The 15,961-nt window shown below is 34.7% G+C and overlaps 2 protein-coding genes across 4 annotated transcripts in view; one reads left to right on the top strand and one right to left on the bottom strand.

Annotated features, from left to right (window-relative positions):
- Positions 1–15,961, bottom strand: part of LOC106883251 (set1/Ash2 histone methyltransferase complex subunit ASH2) — a 154,711-nt gene that overhangs the window by 38,377 nt on the left and 100,373 nt on the right. The window lies entirely within an intron of this gene.
- Positions 1–15,961, top strand: part of LOC106883252 (uncharacterized G-patch domain protein DDB_G0278987) — a 74,055-nt gene that overhangs the window by 23,587 nt on the left and 34,507 nt on the right. The window contains exon 1 of one of the 2 annotated variants that reach the window (XM_014934187.2): positions 13,111–13,260. The exons of the other annotated variant lie outside the window; for it this stretch is intronic. Coding sequence (XP_014789673.1) covers positions 13,247–13,260 — 14 coding nt within the window. The 5' untranslated portion in view covers positions 13,111–13,246. Of the gene's footprint in view, positions 1–13,110; positions 13,261–15,961 lie in introns of those variants that run through there. 2 annotated transcript variants of the gene reach the window in all.

Below are 15,961 nucleotides of genomic sequence, written 5' to 3'. Positions count from 1 at the left end.
ATTAGGAGGGCATCCAGCTGTAGAAACTCTGCCAAATTAGATTGGAGCCTGGTGTTGCCATCCGGTTTCACCAGTCCGCAGTCAAATTGTCCAACCCATGCTAGCATGGAAAGCGGATGTTAAACGATGATGATGATGATACACACACACACAAACCCATACACACATGTACATATATACAACTTTATGCATATATACATTCCAAACTCGTTCTGTAAATAGATCCTGTATTTACGCATTTATCCACACACACACACACACACACTGTCTCAATACTTTAGTTAGTACAATGTGTGTGAGCGTGAATAATCTCATATTATGAAACAAGTAGAATACCCAGTGTACACAGATAAATACATCAACTGTACTACTTATGCTTACTAAAAGTTTTGAGGGTAGTGGAATGATAGAACCAGTGGAGCAAAAGATTAAAAGCTTTGCAATATTTTAATTTAATTTCAGATTTTTGATTTCAAATTCTACTGTATTCACTAATACTTGATGTACTGCTTCATGATACTGTTGTTGAAAATATAGATTAAATTCAGATAAGATGTAAATTTAATTTGACATTAGTTAGCTTGTTTTATGTTCATTTTGTTATTCTAACATGGTTTAGATGAATATTTTATTGAAGGCATTGTTTTACAGCTGTTTTTCAAATAAGGGATTTCTTATTTCACATGGCTTTGGAGGAGCAGACAAGTTATTGAAAGGAGAAGCACCAACAACACTGCACAAACACTGTAACTCTGTATGGAAATAAGTGAACACACATGTAGACATATACACAAATTGACATAGCAATGACAAATGTTTTAAAGTTATTTTCTCCTTGTGTGTGCCATGACAGTCTCAACATGATACCATTTTTGAGGTAGTGCTTTATGGTTGGATGTTCTAGCTGCTGCCAACCATTTTCATTGCCTCTTACAACATGCAAGAATATGGTGTACTTTTTCTAAAACTGGAATACACACAATTTATGGTTATGTGAACAGGTTATCATCTTTACAATATATATTTATTTCTTTATTTACTGATCTTGTTCTTTTAACTGTTGGATTTTGATTGAGATTAAGTGAGCTTTTGCCCTTTTGCTCAACATGTGGTTTCCACCCATGCTGAACTCTCCCTGGGACACACTAAGATATTTGGCTGTAGATGTAACAGGTAGGTGTTAAGGATAATGAGATTAATATGGCTGTCTCTGAGGCTACAGCACAATGACTGGAAACAAGCAAAGTTATTATTTTTTTAGGGCTTAGATGAGAAAAGGCAGTGCCTTCACATGATCCTTTCTCAGGGTATTTGAGGCAGGTGGAGGTAATCATCAGACCAAAGACCTGGCTTGAGTGCTTGCAAATAATGGATTCTATTAAAGGCATACAAGACCACATGGTTGTATTAAACTGTGCAATGAACTGAGTCTATCACTTAAGAATAGGAACGATTACTTTGAAATACTTCTATGCTGTTTTTGTCTATGAAATTTCACTCACAAAGCCTTGGTTGAAGACACTTTCCCAAAATGTTGCTCTGCAGTGGATCTAGCCCAAAACCATGCAGCTACAAAGTGTACCTCTTAGTTGCATAACCATAAAAGTACAATTTCATACGTTCATGGCTTATTGTTATACAAAAACAATAAGTTGACTAGTACAGGCACTTCTATTTCTTTTAGGTCTTTCATTTCATAATATCCATACAAATATATAAGGGCATGGTGTTGGTAGTAATACTTTTTTATGTTAATAATGGGCTGGATATTTAAAAATTTCTTTAAAATTCAAATAGTCAAGCATTTGCCTTACTTTTACAGTTATTGGTTCAGCCTACAATTAACAACTGAAACATGACAAAAAAAAAAAAAAATAATAAATGGAACAGGTTTGTCAGCTAGGTAGGAAGAAGTGAAGAGAATACATGCTTTGCACACAAGTACACACACACACACACACTATACCAGTATGGTTTGGAACTTATGAAAAGAAGTTTGACTTTAATGATACTTCAATGAGGTTTGGATGTACATCAAGGTGATTGAAAATAGGGTGATCCCATTATCACACTGTTTGGCTTGATTTAGGAAGAATTTGCAAAACTACATCTTTAAAAACCTTTCCATCTTATAATCACTTGGTGATGTATTTCATAATGACTACCATCTCATACCATATACTCATTCAGTATGTGTCACAACATGTGCATGCTAGTGTAGATTATTATAGTTGTTTGGCTCCATCATTCCTGAAGGAATAGACTTATGATTAAAGGCATCCGAGCCATGGCCATCCTGTTTTTCTCTTAATTATGAAGTGTCTAGGATTACATTATTCAATGTGTACTACCCTTTTTAAGTCAGTGGGATGTAATTATAAAAAAATTTAGCTGCTATTTCAAGCATGTTGATCGGTCACATAACAGCTTCTTAGCTCATGTAGAAGATTTTCTTTGAACAGATTTAATATAATGTGATGATCAGAGATTTTCATGTAACATTAAAGTTAATGGCTGATGATAGCTGGAGTAGAGGTCAGCTAATGTAACATTTGGGATTTGGCAGTCACATCAGACAAGTTGTTTGGTATTTGACTGGGAAGAGAGTGACAAAAGAATTAGCATTTGGTTATTAGAACAGATCTGTGACAATTAAAGCTGGAAGCAGAGAGAACATAGAATGGAAGTAAGTTAAGGAAGATGTAGAGTGCATTAGATCAAATTTTAGAATATTAATCAGTTGATTATAACTTATTTCATGTACAGTATCAACCAACATGAAAGTCAAATCATTATTCTACATTCAATAAACATCAAAAAGACGGGACAGTGATTGGGTATTAAAAATGTCAACTAGTATAAATAGGAGAGGTGTTTGCATTGTTTTATACATGCAATGAGCTTTGATGATACCTGTTGATGATTAAAGTTCTGTATTTTGGTTTATAGCAGAGTAAGACTGTGGAGTGGGGGTGTCATATTTGAGGATGGTAGTCCTCACAGATAAGAGGAGGCAAGATGAAAGAAATAGGTGATATACAATACTAAAGACCTTTTCAAAACAACCCAGCATGGAAAAAAAATGTTAATTGAAATGTCAATGATGAATTATGATTGTGACAGAACCAAATATAATAACGTAGGATATAGAGGAGACATAATGTCAGATATTAGGATAAGTTCGGAACACTGATGGTTCAAGCCATTTAACATCATCACTTGTGGTGATAAAAATGGAAGCCATTCTAATGCTTTCAAGACATGGAGAGAGAGAGAGGGAGGGAGAGAGAGAGAGAGAGAGAGAGAGAGAGAGAGAGAGAGAGAGAGAGAGAGAGAGAGAGAGAAAGAGAGAGAGAGAGATGGTTTATTAGTTCTAGATTTTAAGACCAGACTGAAAAGAAAAAAAAAGGCACGTTAACACACAGTATAAACCAATCAGATGTTCTCTTTCATTTCTTCAATATTCAAGCCACAATCAATGAATAACACTGACTATAGATTGTATTCTGTTCTTATGATTTCATTTTCAGTTTCCTAATGCACAACAAATCATAAAATAATGAACATTTAGCTAGTGTTTCTGATAAAATGTCACAGTTTATGAGATAGATGTATTACAGTTCTTGTTAGAAGTGGGACAAATATGTACTATTAAATATCAACCTATATACTACTCTAAACTGTTTTTCATTCTGGCTCTTATTCCAATCTTTGAGAGATTCAAGAACATTTTTAGATTAATGTCTTTAACCCAGAAATAGTGTCCTATTAATGAAAATGAAATGAAAACCATTTATTACCCCCCAGCTACGATAGCTTACTGCTCTAAATCAACATTAGAGAGGTGATCATAATATTCAGAACTAATGTGATTACAGAGATTTTGAAACATCTGTTCAAATTCCTGCAGACGGTTAAAAATAGTGAATGAAAATATGGTTCCCATACAAAATTTCGCATTATGATTAATAGAACATTCAAACACCTTGCTCAGACATTATATTCAATACAAAGAAAACTGAACTGAAGAACATTTCTCAGGGATAGACAGGGCCCAAACCTTAGTATATTCCACAAACTAATATAACTCACACTCAACAAATGGTGTAAAACACTTCCTGCTTCATAATTCCTATTGACATATCCCCAATGATTTTGGATTCATAGAAGTAAATGTAGAAATGATGAACAATTAAAACGAAAATTCAGCAGTCAATAGAACAGTACAAACGCTTCTTATAATGGGAAACTAAAAAAATTATTCCACCTGTTCATATGTAGATGAAATTATTTTCTCTTACAGAGAAATGTGAAGCCTAACAAAAGATTTCTTAAATCACTGTAAAAAAAGTAAAAAAGCTTGGCAAGATGATCAGCTTTGGTTACTGTTCAAGGAAAATTCAAGGCAATTGGTAATCAGAAATATTCAAAACAAAAAAATGAACAATATATAAAAATTGTACAAAACTTTATATATTTCAATCAATGTAGTATAACGGCGATATAACATAGTATTAAAGTGGTAAATTAAATCTATGGCATGCAAATGTATTCCTAAATTATTAGTAATGATACCAGAGCCAACTGTATTAGAATGGTTTTACATTAACTTCTCCATGCCAGCTAGAAGACTTTAACACAGTACAGCAAATTGATGAGGAAACACTCATCAATTTGACAGTGCTCTTGCTGTTGACAGTGGTGAATTTATACAACTCTGTGGTACCTACTTACATCAAAGTAATCCAATCTAATGAGAGTTAATTACAGCCAGAGAAACACGACAGTGGTAGTGACAAGACACACAATACCAACTTCTCAGATGGCATCTAGTGTCCTCTCACCTCAGCTGTGCTATTGTTCTTAAACTAATAAGAAATGTGATTTAAGTTCCATAAGGATACCACTTGAAGATGGTCTGTACGTCAGATGCTTGAAATTTCAGTCAGAACTAACTAGTTATGAGCGATTAGCTCTTTTGACTTTTGCTGTGGATTTTCATACCATAATCCCTTTTAGAGTAAGTAAAATAGCTTATAGGCAGAGATTAAACTAGGGTTGCGATCTTGGTGCTCTGTAGTTCACTCCATAGTGCAACCATGGACCATTCAGCTGATAGACCAATGTTCAACCAACTTAACCACTTGCAGATCAAAAAGCTGTTTTAGAATACAACAAATATAGGTAAATTGAACAAGAATGATGCTTCAATATAATACTTAGACAGATGCTGGACTATGAAATATTGTTCCTTACAAAAAACACAAGGTTGTAGATTTTTTGATGGAGAGAAATGTAAAATATGTAAGATGTTTAACTAGAAATCACAATCAAACTACAAACAACTTGCTAAAGGACTTTTTATTCTACAACAATTACTGTAACATTGGTGTACATGAGGCTAAAAAAAAGTTATAAATATTCTCACTTAAGTGTTGCTAAACACATACATTCTGTACAGGAAACGCACAAAATGAACATTGTACATTCATTACAAAAGTAGAAGATGCTGCAGCTGATAATGATGATGACAATGAACAAAATTAAACTTCGGAAGTTCATGAAAATAATAGGAGTGTATATATTTGTTAATAATAAAGAAAAGGAATGTTGTCTGCTGTAATCAACAAAATCCAAGGACAATGAAAATGAAGATACAAACAAAATGTACTGCAATAAATCCTGAATATGTAAACACATTTTAGTTTTGCTAGTTTTTACATATATTGAATTGATTATTTCATATATTGTGTGTTGTTTTTATAATTAATTAACTGCTTCTGTCTTGTTTGTAACTTTTGTTCTATATTTTATTATTCTTAAATTCTTTCACAATGAAACCATAGATATTTTGATCTTTTCATATACAACAATGATTTGTCTATATGGTCAGCACTTCCTAACTCTACTTTTCTCTCTGAGTAGGCCTATGATCAAAGGTATTCTAGCCATGGCTATCTCATTGAAGTTTTCTAAGACAGTGTCTCTATGTTTACATTATTCAATCTATTTTTTAGGGCAATAGGGTGTGATTTGAGAGATTTTCAGTTGCTATTTCTTGTATGTCATGTGACCATATAAAGGCATATTTCTCAAAAAAGTTTGACTTCACCCCCCCCCCAATAAACTGATCCAATGTAAAAAAAAAATGTCTTACTCATGAGCACAAATGAAATGCCTGTCATAGCTTTAAACTAATGACTCGTTAGATGATAATATTATATGATAAACCAATACTGCATCCAATGAGATTATTGTTCCTCTACTAAATACGTCCACATTCAAATGTTTTATCAGTTAGCTGTGCAGTGTCAAAATATGACAATAGTATCATCATCAAAAACATGATGAAAGGCACTCCAGGCACGACTATCTTGGCTATACCTAGAGCATATCCCAATGTGTCTCTCTTTTCTATAGATGGTAGAGTGTAATTTGAAAGAGGCCACTACTCCTTCATTGACCTGTACATCCTGTACTGGCTCTATTGTTTAATTCTCTGTCAGCTTTGACTAAGAGCAGTTCTATGATGAAAAGGCATATTGTATTTGGAGATGTTTCTATATAAATTGTTTTATCTAATGACCTTCTTTGAGAATTTTACAATTGGATATATCTATCCTGTTACTAATATTAATAATAATATCTAACCAAAATTAAATTCTTTTCTGCTCTGTAATAGCTTGAAATTCCCAGAGCAAAATGAAATGAATGAAATTCTTAAACAAAAATTATGTATATATGGATTGAATAATTCCCACCTTCAAATGTTCACATAGTGGTATCATAAAATATAGCAAGTATGCAAGTACTGTAAGGTGGAAGTAAACTCCTCATGAGCTGAGCTATCCATGAATTGGTTTCAATTTATGACTGCTATGAGTTACTTTTAACTCTTAGCATTTAAACTGGCCATAGCTGGCCCAAATATTCTGCCTATTTTATGTTCAAATTGGCCAGATCCTGCCTCTCACACCTATCCTACAATGTCATTCTAAAAATAAACAATCACATCATCATAATCTTAAAGCCACAAGATAATGCATGGTCAATTCAAAAGAATGTGAATAAATATGCATTACATTTAACAGAGTAATCCGAAAGCTAAATGGTTAAGTTAAATTAAAATAATTAATACTTGAAACAGACATGCTACATTTCTTGCTAATCTTCCATCGACTTAAAACTGCAAATCTTCAAACAGGTCTCATATATGTAATATACTAAATTGTTAACTGAGGTTATTCATGCAGTTCAAAGAATCTCTTTAAGGTGTTCAAAATCTAAAGAATCAAACAAGGGAGATAATTCCAATAAAATTAATTGAAATTTTTGGAATAAAAAACAGATGAAAATGGATCTTGCCGTAAAAGCAACTGGTGAAAACTAAGAACATGTTTCATTATTATTAGGCCTCCTCAGTGAAGCATATTTAACTCAGTTGGACATGACTCAGTATATCAGTATGTATCTATGCCCACTGATGCTAATATAGAAGAAGTATTTGTGGATGTGTCCCTTTGTATGTAAGACATTAACAGATATAAGTGACTGGTTATGATAAGAATAAAATCTTTTTTATATTCAGTTTAAGATTAATATTTTTGGGTTGTTGAAATGTTTGACACTGCTCACTTGCAATGATTTCTACCAAATTCTAGCAGCAAATGTTTTTCTCCTCTTTACTGAATGAGCTTAAGGTACAATTTAGTAAGGTCTTGGAAAGAATTATGAAGATTTATCAGGAATACAATACAAGAATATTCAAAGATGTACTTAGTCTGCATTGATGCAACAGTGCTAATAGTAAAAAAAAGTGTGGCAAAATCTAGAGCTATAATATGAATGTAGCAAGTTCAAGCTGTTGTTGCTGTAGCTTAGTCCCAAGTCAACCCTCATTAAGCAGATATATTTTCAGAGGCATTCCACTTGTGACTATCTTGTCATTTTAGGTGTATATCTTGGACTATATTATTCAATATCTTTTTTCTTTATCTAAAATAGTAGGGTGTAATTTGAGGGAGACGGGGCTGTTATCTCTAGCAAGCTGAGTGACCATTTAGTGGTGCCTCATTTGTGCCTTTTTGCTGTAATTGTTTATACCCAGGTCAGTGCTGATCTAGTAAACATATGATCAAATGCATGCAGCTGTGATCATCTCATATTTTTTTGTATATCAGGGACTATATCTTATAATGTATTTTTTTTCTTTTTATTTAAAACAGAAGGGGTTGGGAGCTGACAATTTCCAAGGTGGATTTGCAGAGAAAATAGGAATGTTTGTGAAGCATGATCAGAGTACAAGGTTGTCAGATTAGGCTGCCAGTATAGGAGTGGAGACAGACTTTCAACTCTAATTAAAGCAAGCAAGACCTATCAGTTTCCTTAGCTTTAATTCAATTTCACACCTCCTTATAAGCTCATACTTCCCCACCACTCCATCAAAGTGGCACAGGAAACACCCTTAGCATTGCTCCTTTACTTGAACACACCATCATTAAAATAAAATTTCTTTAATGTGTTTCTTTTCCAACTATCTTAAGTGTAATTAATTTTATATTTATTTCAGACAGGGTAGGTAATGAGGAAAATAACTGTGAGATGATAAGATAAGGGGGAGGGGAGAGAGAGAGAGAGAGGGGGGGAGAATATAGGAGACAGAAAAGTACAAAAAGGGGAAAAAGAAAGGGGGCAAGAGAGAGAAATTGAGGTGATGAGAGGTGACTTGGAAACAAAAGAAAAGGTCAAGAAATATCAGAAACCTCGGATTGCTACAATTATGATGGGTGAATGGCAGAAAAAAGAAATGTTAAAAATAAGAATGAGAGAAAGGGAATATGTCAGAGAGGTACACACACACACACATGGAAGAGAGAATGTGCAGTAAAACCCCTCAATCCAGCACCTATGAAAAGAAAGAATAAAAAAGTGGGCACTGAAGGTGCTGTCTGGGAATTGAAGGCACAGTGTATGAAAGCAACATATAGAAACAGAAAGGGGTGTGACCGAAGTGGGGTGCTACAAACCACAATGGTATAGACATGCAATGAGAGAAACCACCTAATAAAAATATGCTGTATAAGTAGGTGATAGAAGGGTGTCTGCAGTAAATGTTATTAGACTAAAAAAAACTTAAAGAAAACTTAGTTTGGTCAAATGGTCAAACTTAAGAGTATCTACTAACTTCATGTAGTGAGACAATGAAGGATAGAGAGTACTATAGATCTATCTGATCCCCCCAGAGAACAAATGCAAAACTGATGGTATAGGGTGTATACTCAGACACACGCCACCATCATCACTATCACTTTATGTCTACTTTCCATGTTAGCATGAGTCAGATGAGTAGTCATGGGCTAAGTCAGTTTTTATTCATAGAAGGTCAGGGAACCATATCTTACTTGTAGGATTTTATTTTTATCATCAACCATTTACAGTGTACTTGTATATGTGTGTGTGTATGTAAGTATGTATGTGTGTACACACACACACATCCCATAAATAATGTGGTTTCTTCAACTGCATGAACTAAAAGTCAGAGGGGGACGGGATAGACTATCTGCATCAACTTCCTATAAAAGTGGGAAGTAATTTTACCTTGAACTTAGTGCAAGTTTTGAAGAGTGCAGTTTGATTTGAACAGCTTTTAAAGTTATAATGGAAGTGGCAAAGGAGCAAATTTGGAAGGGTTTGCTTTATGAGTTCAATAAAAGCAACAACACAACGGGAAGTGCAAGGAAAATTAATGCAGTATATGGGAATCGGACAATAAGTGTAAGCTGGTGTCAATGGTGGTTCCAGAAATTCCGAGCCAGAAACTACAGCCTAGAAGATATGGATGTCCTGCAAACCCTGGTGGAATAAAATTCCAGTGTAACTCCTAGATCTGGTCATTGAACCATTCATTGACACCTGCATGCCATCGCAAAAGTCAGCAAATTGGGTCAATGGGTTTCCTCACAAACTTTCCAAGTTTAATCATGCACAGGGAGTGAATGTGTGTTCTTTGCTGTCACGTCTCATGAATGAACCTTTTTTTGACTGAATAGTGACTGTTGATGAGAAATGGGTTCTCTATAGAAATGCCAAGCACCGAAGATAGTGGGCAGAGAAAGGAGAAACACTGGCACCCCAGGCTAAAGAAGGTCTTCACTCATGTAAGGTGTTGTTATCTATTTGTTGGAATATGAACGGTTTAGTCCACTTTGAACTTTTAAACCCAAACTAAATGATAATAAAGGAGATTCACTGTGAGCAGCTTGAGCGGCTTAAGTCAGCGCTAGTAAAAAAATGACCATCTTTAGTTTCAAGACGAAAGGTGTTCTTCCATCAGGATAATGCCTGGCCACATACAGTGAGGATGATATTTCAAAGGCTGCAGCAGTTTGAATGGGAAACGATGCCCCACCCACCATATTTGCCAGACATTGCCTCATCTGATTATCATTTATTCTGCAGTCTTCAAAATCATTTGGATGGAAAAATTATAAATTCTGTAGATGAGGTCAGAACAGTAGTGGAGGAGTATTTTTCATCACGGATAAGTGAATTATAAGAGGGGCTTTGCAAGTCTACCAGATAGATGGAAGAGTATTGTAAAAATTGAAGGAGAATATATTCTAGATTAAAAAAAGGACTTTGTTAATCTTAATTTTGAAAAATAAAGGTATAAAAAACAACACATTATGTATAGGATGATCCAATACATATCATTCTTATTCAATGTCCATTTGCCATGCTGGCATGGGTTGGATGGTTTAACAGGAGCTGGAAAACCAGAGGACTGTATTAAGCTTTACTATCAGCTTTGGCATGATTTCTATGGCTGGTTGTCCTCCCTAAATCCAATTACTTCGGAATATACAGGGTGGTTTTTATGTGGTGCAATCAAAAGGACAAACTGGTAGATAGGTATTTCCAGTCAGAGCTTAAAATGTTACTATTGTTTAATCCCAGTCAGTTTTGATCAAACATACTTATTATGATCAAATGCATTCAACTGTTGACCATATGCTTTTCCAAGGTATTCTAAGACTGTGATACCCAAAGTGTTCCTTTTTTTTTTTTGAAAGATAGATGAGTGTGGTTAAGCTGAACTACCATGTAGTAAGTAGTTCTGTTGTTAGCCCATAGTTTAAAAGGCTGTTAGGTTAGGAGTAAAAGATTTGAAGAAGGACCCAGATTGAAACCTCAGAACCTGTTTCTCCCCAAGGCACACAAAATTTATCTATTCAACACCTCTACCAACACCACATGTACAAATTAGCTACCAATATCCCCATGATTACAACCACCACAGCAACTACTACTAATGTCAATATTCTCTGCTCACCAATGATAGCACGAGAGAGAGAGAGAGAGAGAGAGAGAGAGAGAGAGAGAAACAAGTAGGGAAAAAGAAAGTAAAAAAAAAATTATTAAAACAATCTCATTTCCAAATAAAACAAAGGCCAGTAATAACATCAAGAGCATGAACAGCAATTGTTAATGTTATTAAACAGACAAGCCTGTCTACTCAAACCAATCCTTTATGGCACAATTTAGTTTATTTGCTGTTATTTAACCCCAGGTCAGCCATGATAGAGTAGACCTATGATCACAGGTTGTAACCATCCTATCTTTTTCCTATGTACAGAGAATTGAAAACCACATTGACCTTTTCCGTGATAGTAGGATGGGATCTGAGAGATTTGACTGGTTATTTTTAGCAGGTTGAGTGACCATACAGAGGTCCCCTCGTTGGCTCGATTTAGTCTGTTTGAACAAAGGTGGTGGAGCTGGTGTACATAGCAATGTTGATAAATAGTGGAGATGGTGGTGATGGTAAGTCAGTCAGCTTTTATCCCGTTACACGCCAACTGAGTGTATGTATGAGTAATATGTGTGTGTGTGTGTGTGTGTGTGTATATATATATATAGAGAGAGAGATAGATAGATAGATAGATAGAGAGAGAGAGAGAGAGTGTAATGCACAAAAAGAGCAAGAACAATTTCTCAATATTATAGAGTGAAAGCATGAGGAAAAGAGGTGAAGAAGGAGGTAAAAAGAAAAAGGAGTGTAGGTATGTCAGAGGAACTTGAAGAGAATGAGAGAGGGAGGGAGGGAGAGAGAGAGAGAGAGAAAAAAGAGAAAAGCAAAATTCCAAATTGAAAAGTGGCAGTGTAACTCCCAATGGGCACACACACACACGCTGACACATACAGGCAAACTGAGCTAATAAAGAAGCCTTTTTGTTAGTTGTTTGACCAGCTAGAAACAGCAGCTAAATGCCCTTTAGCATACCATTAGCTAAAAAGAGAAGAACATATTGGAGAATACAGTCCTATGTACTCATAAAAGATGGGATGGCTATGACTAGAATTACAATATTCATACATACAGCCAAATCCATACCGATACACACACACGCACGTCATGGAAAACTTTCAAGTGTCAAAAACATTGCCTTGATTGAAAAGAAGACACGTGCTGACACACAGTCAACACACATAGACACACACCTACATTAACAAGAGCAACAACAACGATGTTAGTAAATTGAAATAGAAAAAAAAAAATGCCTTATACTTGCAAATTTTATTAATCTGGCGTAAGAGTGAGAGGAGGATCGAGTATAATGGGGAGTGACAGAAAGTATAAAAAAAACCCAAAACAAACAAGAGAGGGAGTGAGTGTAGAAGAGAAGAGAAAGGCAATGTATACAAAAGAGGAGAGCGTATAAGAGGAGAGAAAAAGAGAGAGAAAGAGAGAGAGGTGTTTGAAAAGGGAAACAAACGTCTGAAGAAAAGAAAACTAAAGAGAAAGTGTGAAAGATAAAGTGTGGGAGAGGATTGGAGATGAAAAAATTAGAAAGGCAGTCTGTAAAAAGAAAACAAAAACTGAGAAAGAAGTACGTTCAGCAACCGAGATTGTCTGGACAGATTGAAATTTAGTTTGAACAAAAATGTGTAGTAATATTCAAGAGGTGGGCCATCTCCCTCAGCAACTAGCCAGTGGTTCTTTAGTGCCAATATTAACAGGTAAGCTGCCTTTGGGAAAATATGATTTAATTAGTTGGAAGTTAGATAAATAACAGAAGAGAGTGTGTGTGTGTGTGAGAGAGAGAGAGAGAGAAAGAGAGAGAAAGAGAGAGAGGAGTTGTGAAAGTGGTAGGTTCGGATTCAGTGCAGAACAGAAAAGTTAACTTAGAGCGAAAGCTGGGAAGTACCAAAAACTATGAGACAACAAAAACCATAACAAATTGATATGGAAAGAAAAAGGCAAAGAAAAGGTTTTTTTTTTATCTCTTCACCCTGTCCATCACATCACTTAAAAAAAAAAAAGTTTCTTAATTACTGTCTGGCGAAAACTATAACATCAACACATGCTTTAATTAATTTCCTATATATTATCTTAATGTTTGTGGTGAGCTCCACTATACATACATACAGACATACATACGCACATACAGATACACAAATGTAAGCATATATGCACACACACGGTGATGGACCATATGAATGAGATGTGGTCCTCTGACACATCCGGAAGGGTTGTAATTTCGAATAAAAACTAACTCAGACTAACAAATTGTCCCGTCCATACTAGCATGGAAAGCGGATGCAAAATAATGATTATGAGTATATACACAAATGCACAGACACAGAGTCTAGTAAGATATAACCTCTGATTGATTTCCTGATGAAAATTCTGTTATACTTCATTTTAGAAGGATAATGCCTTTGGAGAAGTTTTACACACACACACACACATATAAGGATCTTGTAACTTGTGAGAAAGTATTTCAGATACACACATAATCTGTCTGCATGGGCAGCAAATAATACTCCCAATGTTACCTAACACCTCCCATGACACTTGGTTGTAATATACCCCCAGAGAAAGTGTGATGTGTGTGTGTGTGTGTGTGTGTGTGTGTGTGTGTGTGTGTGAGAGAGAAAGAGGGAAAGACAGAGAGGAAGAGCATGTGAGTAAGAGGGAGAGTACATGAGAGAGGGAGGGAAAGTGTGTGTTAGAGGGAGAGGGAGAGAAACAACCTGTTTTTTTCTTACTCTTTTATTCCATTTGTTACTTTTTACTTCTTCCATGAACAGAAAGGTAGGTTATGTCTGTTTATCCAATTTCAAATGTCACTACACTAACTTCCAGCACTCACTCACAGAAACAAAACCCACACCCACTCCGGCCATGTGATATAATTTTTAAAACTAGACTAAGAGAAATTAGTTGGAGAATACCTGGGTAATTAACTCACCTAAAGCTATGCCCCACACACTGTCCTACATCAGGCAGGACAAGCTGTTAGTCTCAGCTGTGATTTGTAATTATAGTAATGATGATGATGATGATGATGATAATGATAATAATGACTAAAAGTTATTTTTGCCTGATCCATATTTGGAGTTGTTTTGCTTTACAATTTATGTAAAAATCTCTTGGGAAGGGCATTAAATTTCTCTTTCTACATAAATTAAAGTTTTGTAATAATAATTTCCTTTTTTTTTAACCATATGGGCAAAATAATGATGAAAATCTATGAATATGTCAGCAAAGATAAACATTCTGATATATATGGATTTGGTGAACATTTATGTTTACAGATACATGAAAAGTACTTAATACATAGTTTGTATATACAAGATCTCTGAATACATTTCAAGAATTTTCAGTTTCTAATACCTGTGCACGTGCGTGTGTCTGAATTGACAAATGAAGGAAATATGTATTCAATACTTGTTGAGTTTATTCATGTAATCGAAGATGAGGCTTCTCCCCAAGTCAAGTGTTTTCACTTTTTACAGCAGTTCATACACTAATTTAAAATTAAAGTTTAAATTTTTAGTTGCTGTGGTGAGAAAAAATTCAACTTTGAAATACACATACACACACAAAACTTATTCATATGCAGATCCATGTACAAACATGTACACCCAATGTGTGTGTGTGTGCATGCATAAACTGAAGACACAACTATAAATAATTTTTATAAAGATTTTTCATATTTCCAAATCAATTCTTTATCTTTAGTTGTGGTTATTGTTCTAAACTGAACATAAGGAACTTTATAATTCTATGTTGAAATAATCTTGTTTACCAAACACACACACATATACATTCCCTCAGTAGAACATGCTGAAGGCATTTTTCACTATCTTTCTAACTTATTTCCTGGATACATATGGAGTAATTGCTTGTCTGTTTCTGATTAATTGATATACCTCTAATAACTACTATATATTGTGTGGGCATATGACTTTAATTTAACAGTGGCTGAAATGTATGTCTTGTGAAGTAACTTGTAAATATTTCATACTTCATCTGGTACATATGAAGCACATCTTTTGCATCAGTGTAATTCTCAGAAATCACAGAACTGACTACCTAGATTTATTGTGCAATCTTAAAGATTAAGCATCATCATCTTAATTAGATAAACTAAGATTGTATTGCCTAGTTTCATATGTGTCTATCTTGCACACATGTGCGCGCGCATGCACACACACACACAATTAACTGAGTCATTAGGGTATTGGAGCTGATGCTTTGACCTCCCCCTATGTCTCTCTTGGAATCAGTTAGGTTATGCTCTTTTGCCAGAAATAGAGAAAAGTCATGTAAGAGACTAGAAATCTCTTGTCATAGTAACACAGATATCTTACTGGAACAGTCCAAGAATAGACTGATGTGCAGTAGAGCATTGAACAAAAATAAAGACACAAACACATACAAACATGCATGTGCACACACATATTCGTCATATATATTTTATTTTTTATCGGTAGAAGTTACAAAGTGACTCAAAGGCTGAGAGTAGTGATAAGTATAATATATATATATATATATATATGTATGAAGATATATATATATATATATATGTGTATGAAGATTACAAATTTTTCCGTATATACAATTAACATATACTTCCAAATGCAGAGGAGAACTATTTGGATAATCAGGGCA

The sequence above is a fragment of the Octopus bimaculoides genome, chromosome 3 (genome assembly GCF_001194135.2).
Source record: "Octopus bimaculoides isolate UCB-OBI-ISO-001 chromosome 3, ASM119413v2, whole genome shotgun sequence".
NCBI classification, from domain to species: Eukaryota; Metazoa; Mollusca; class Cephalopoda; order Octopoda; family Octopodidae; genus Octopus; species Octopus bimaculoides.
This window is presented reverse-complemented; position numbering and strand designations above follow the sequence as displayed.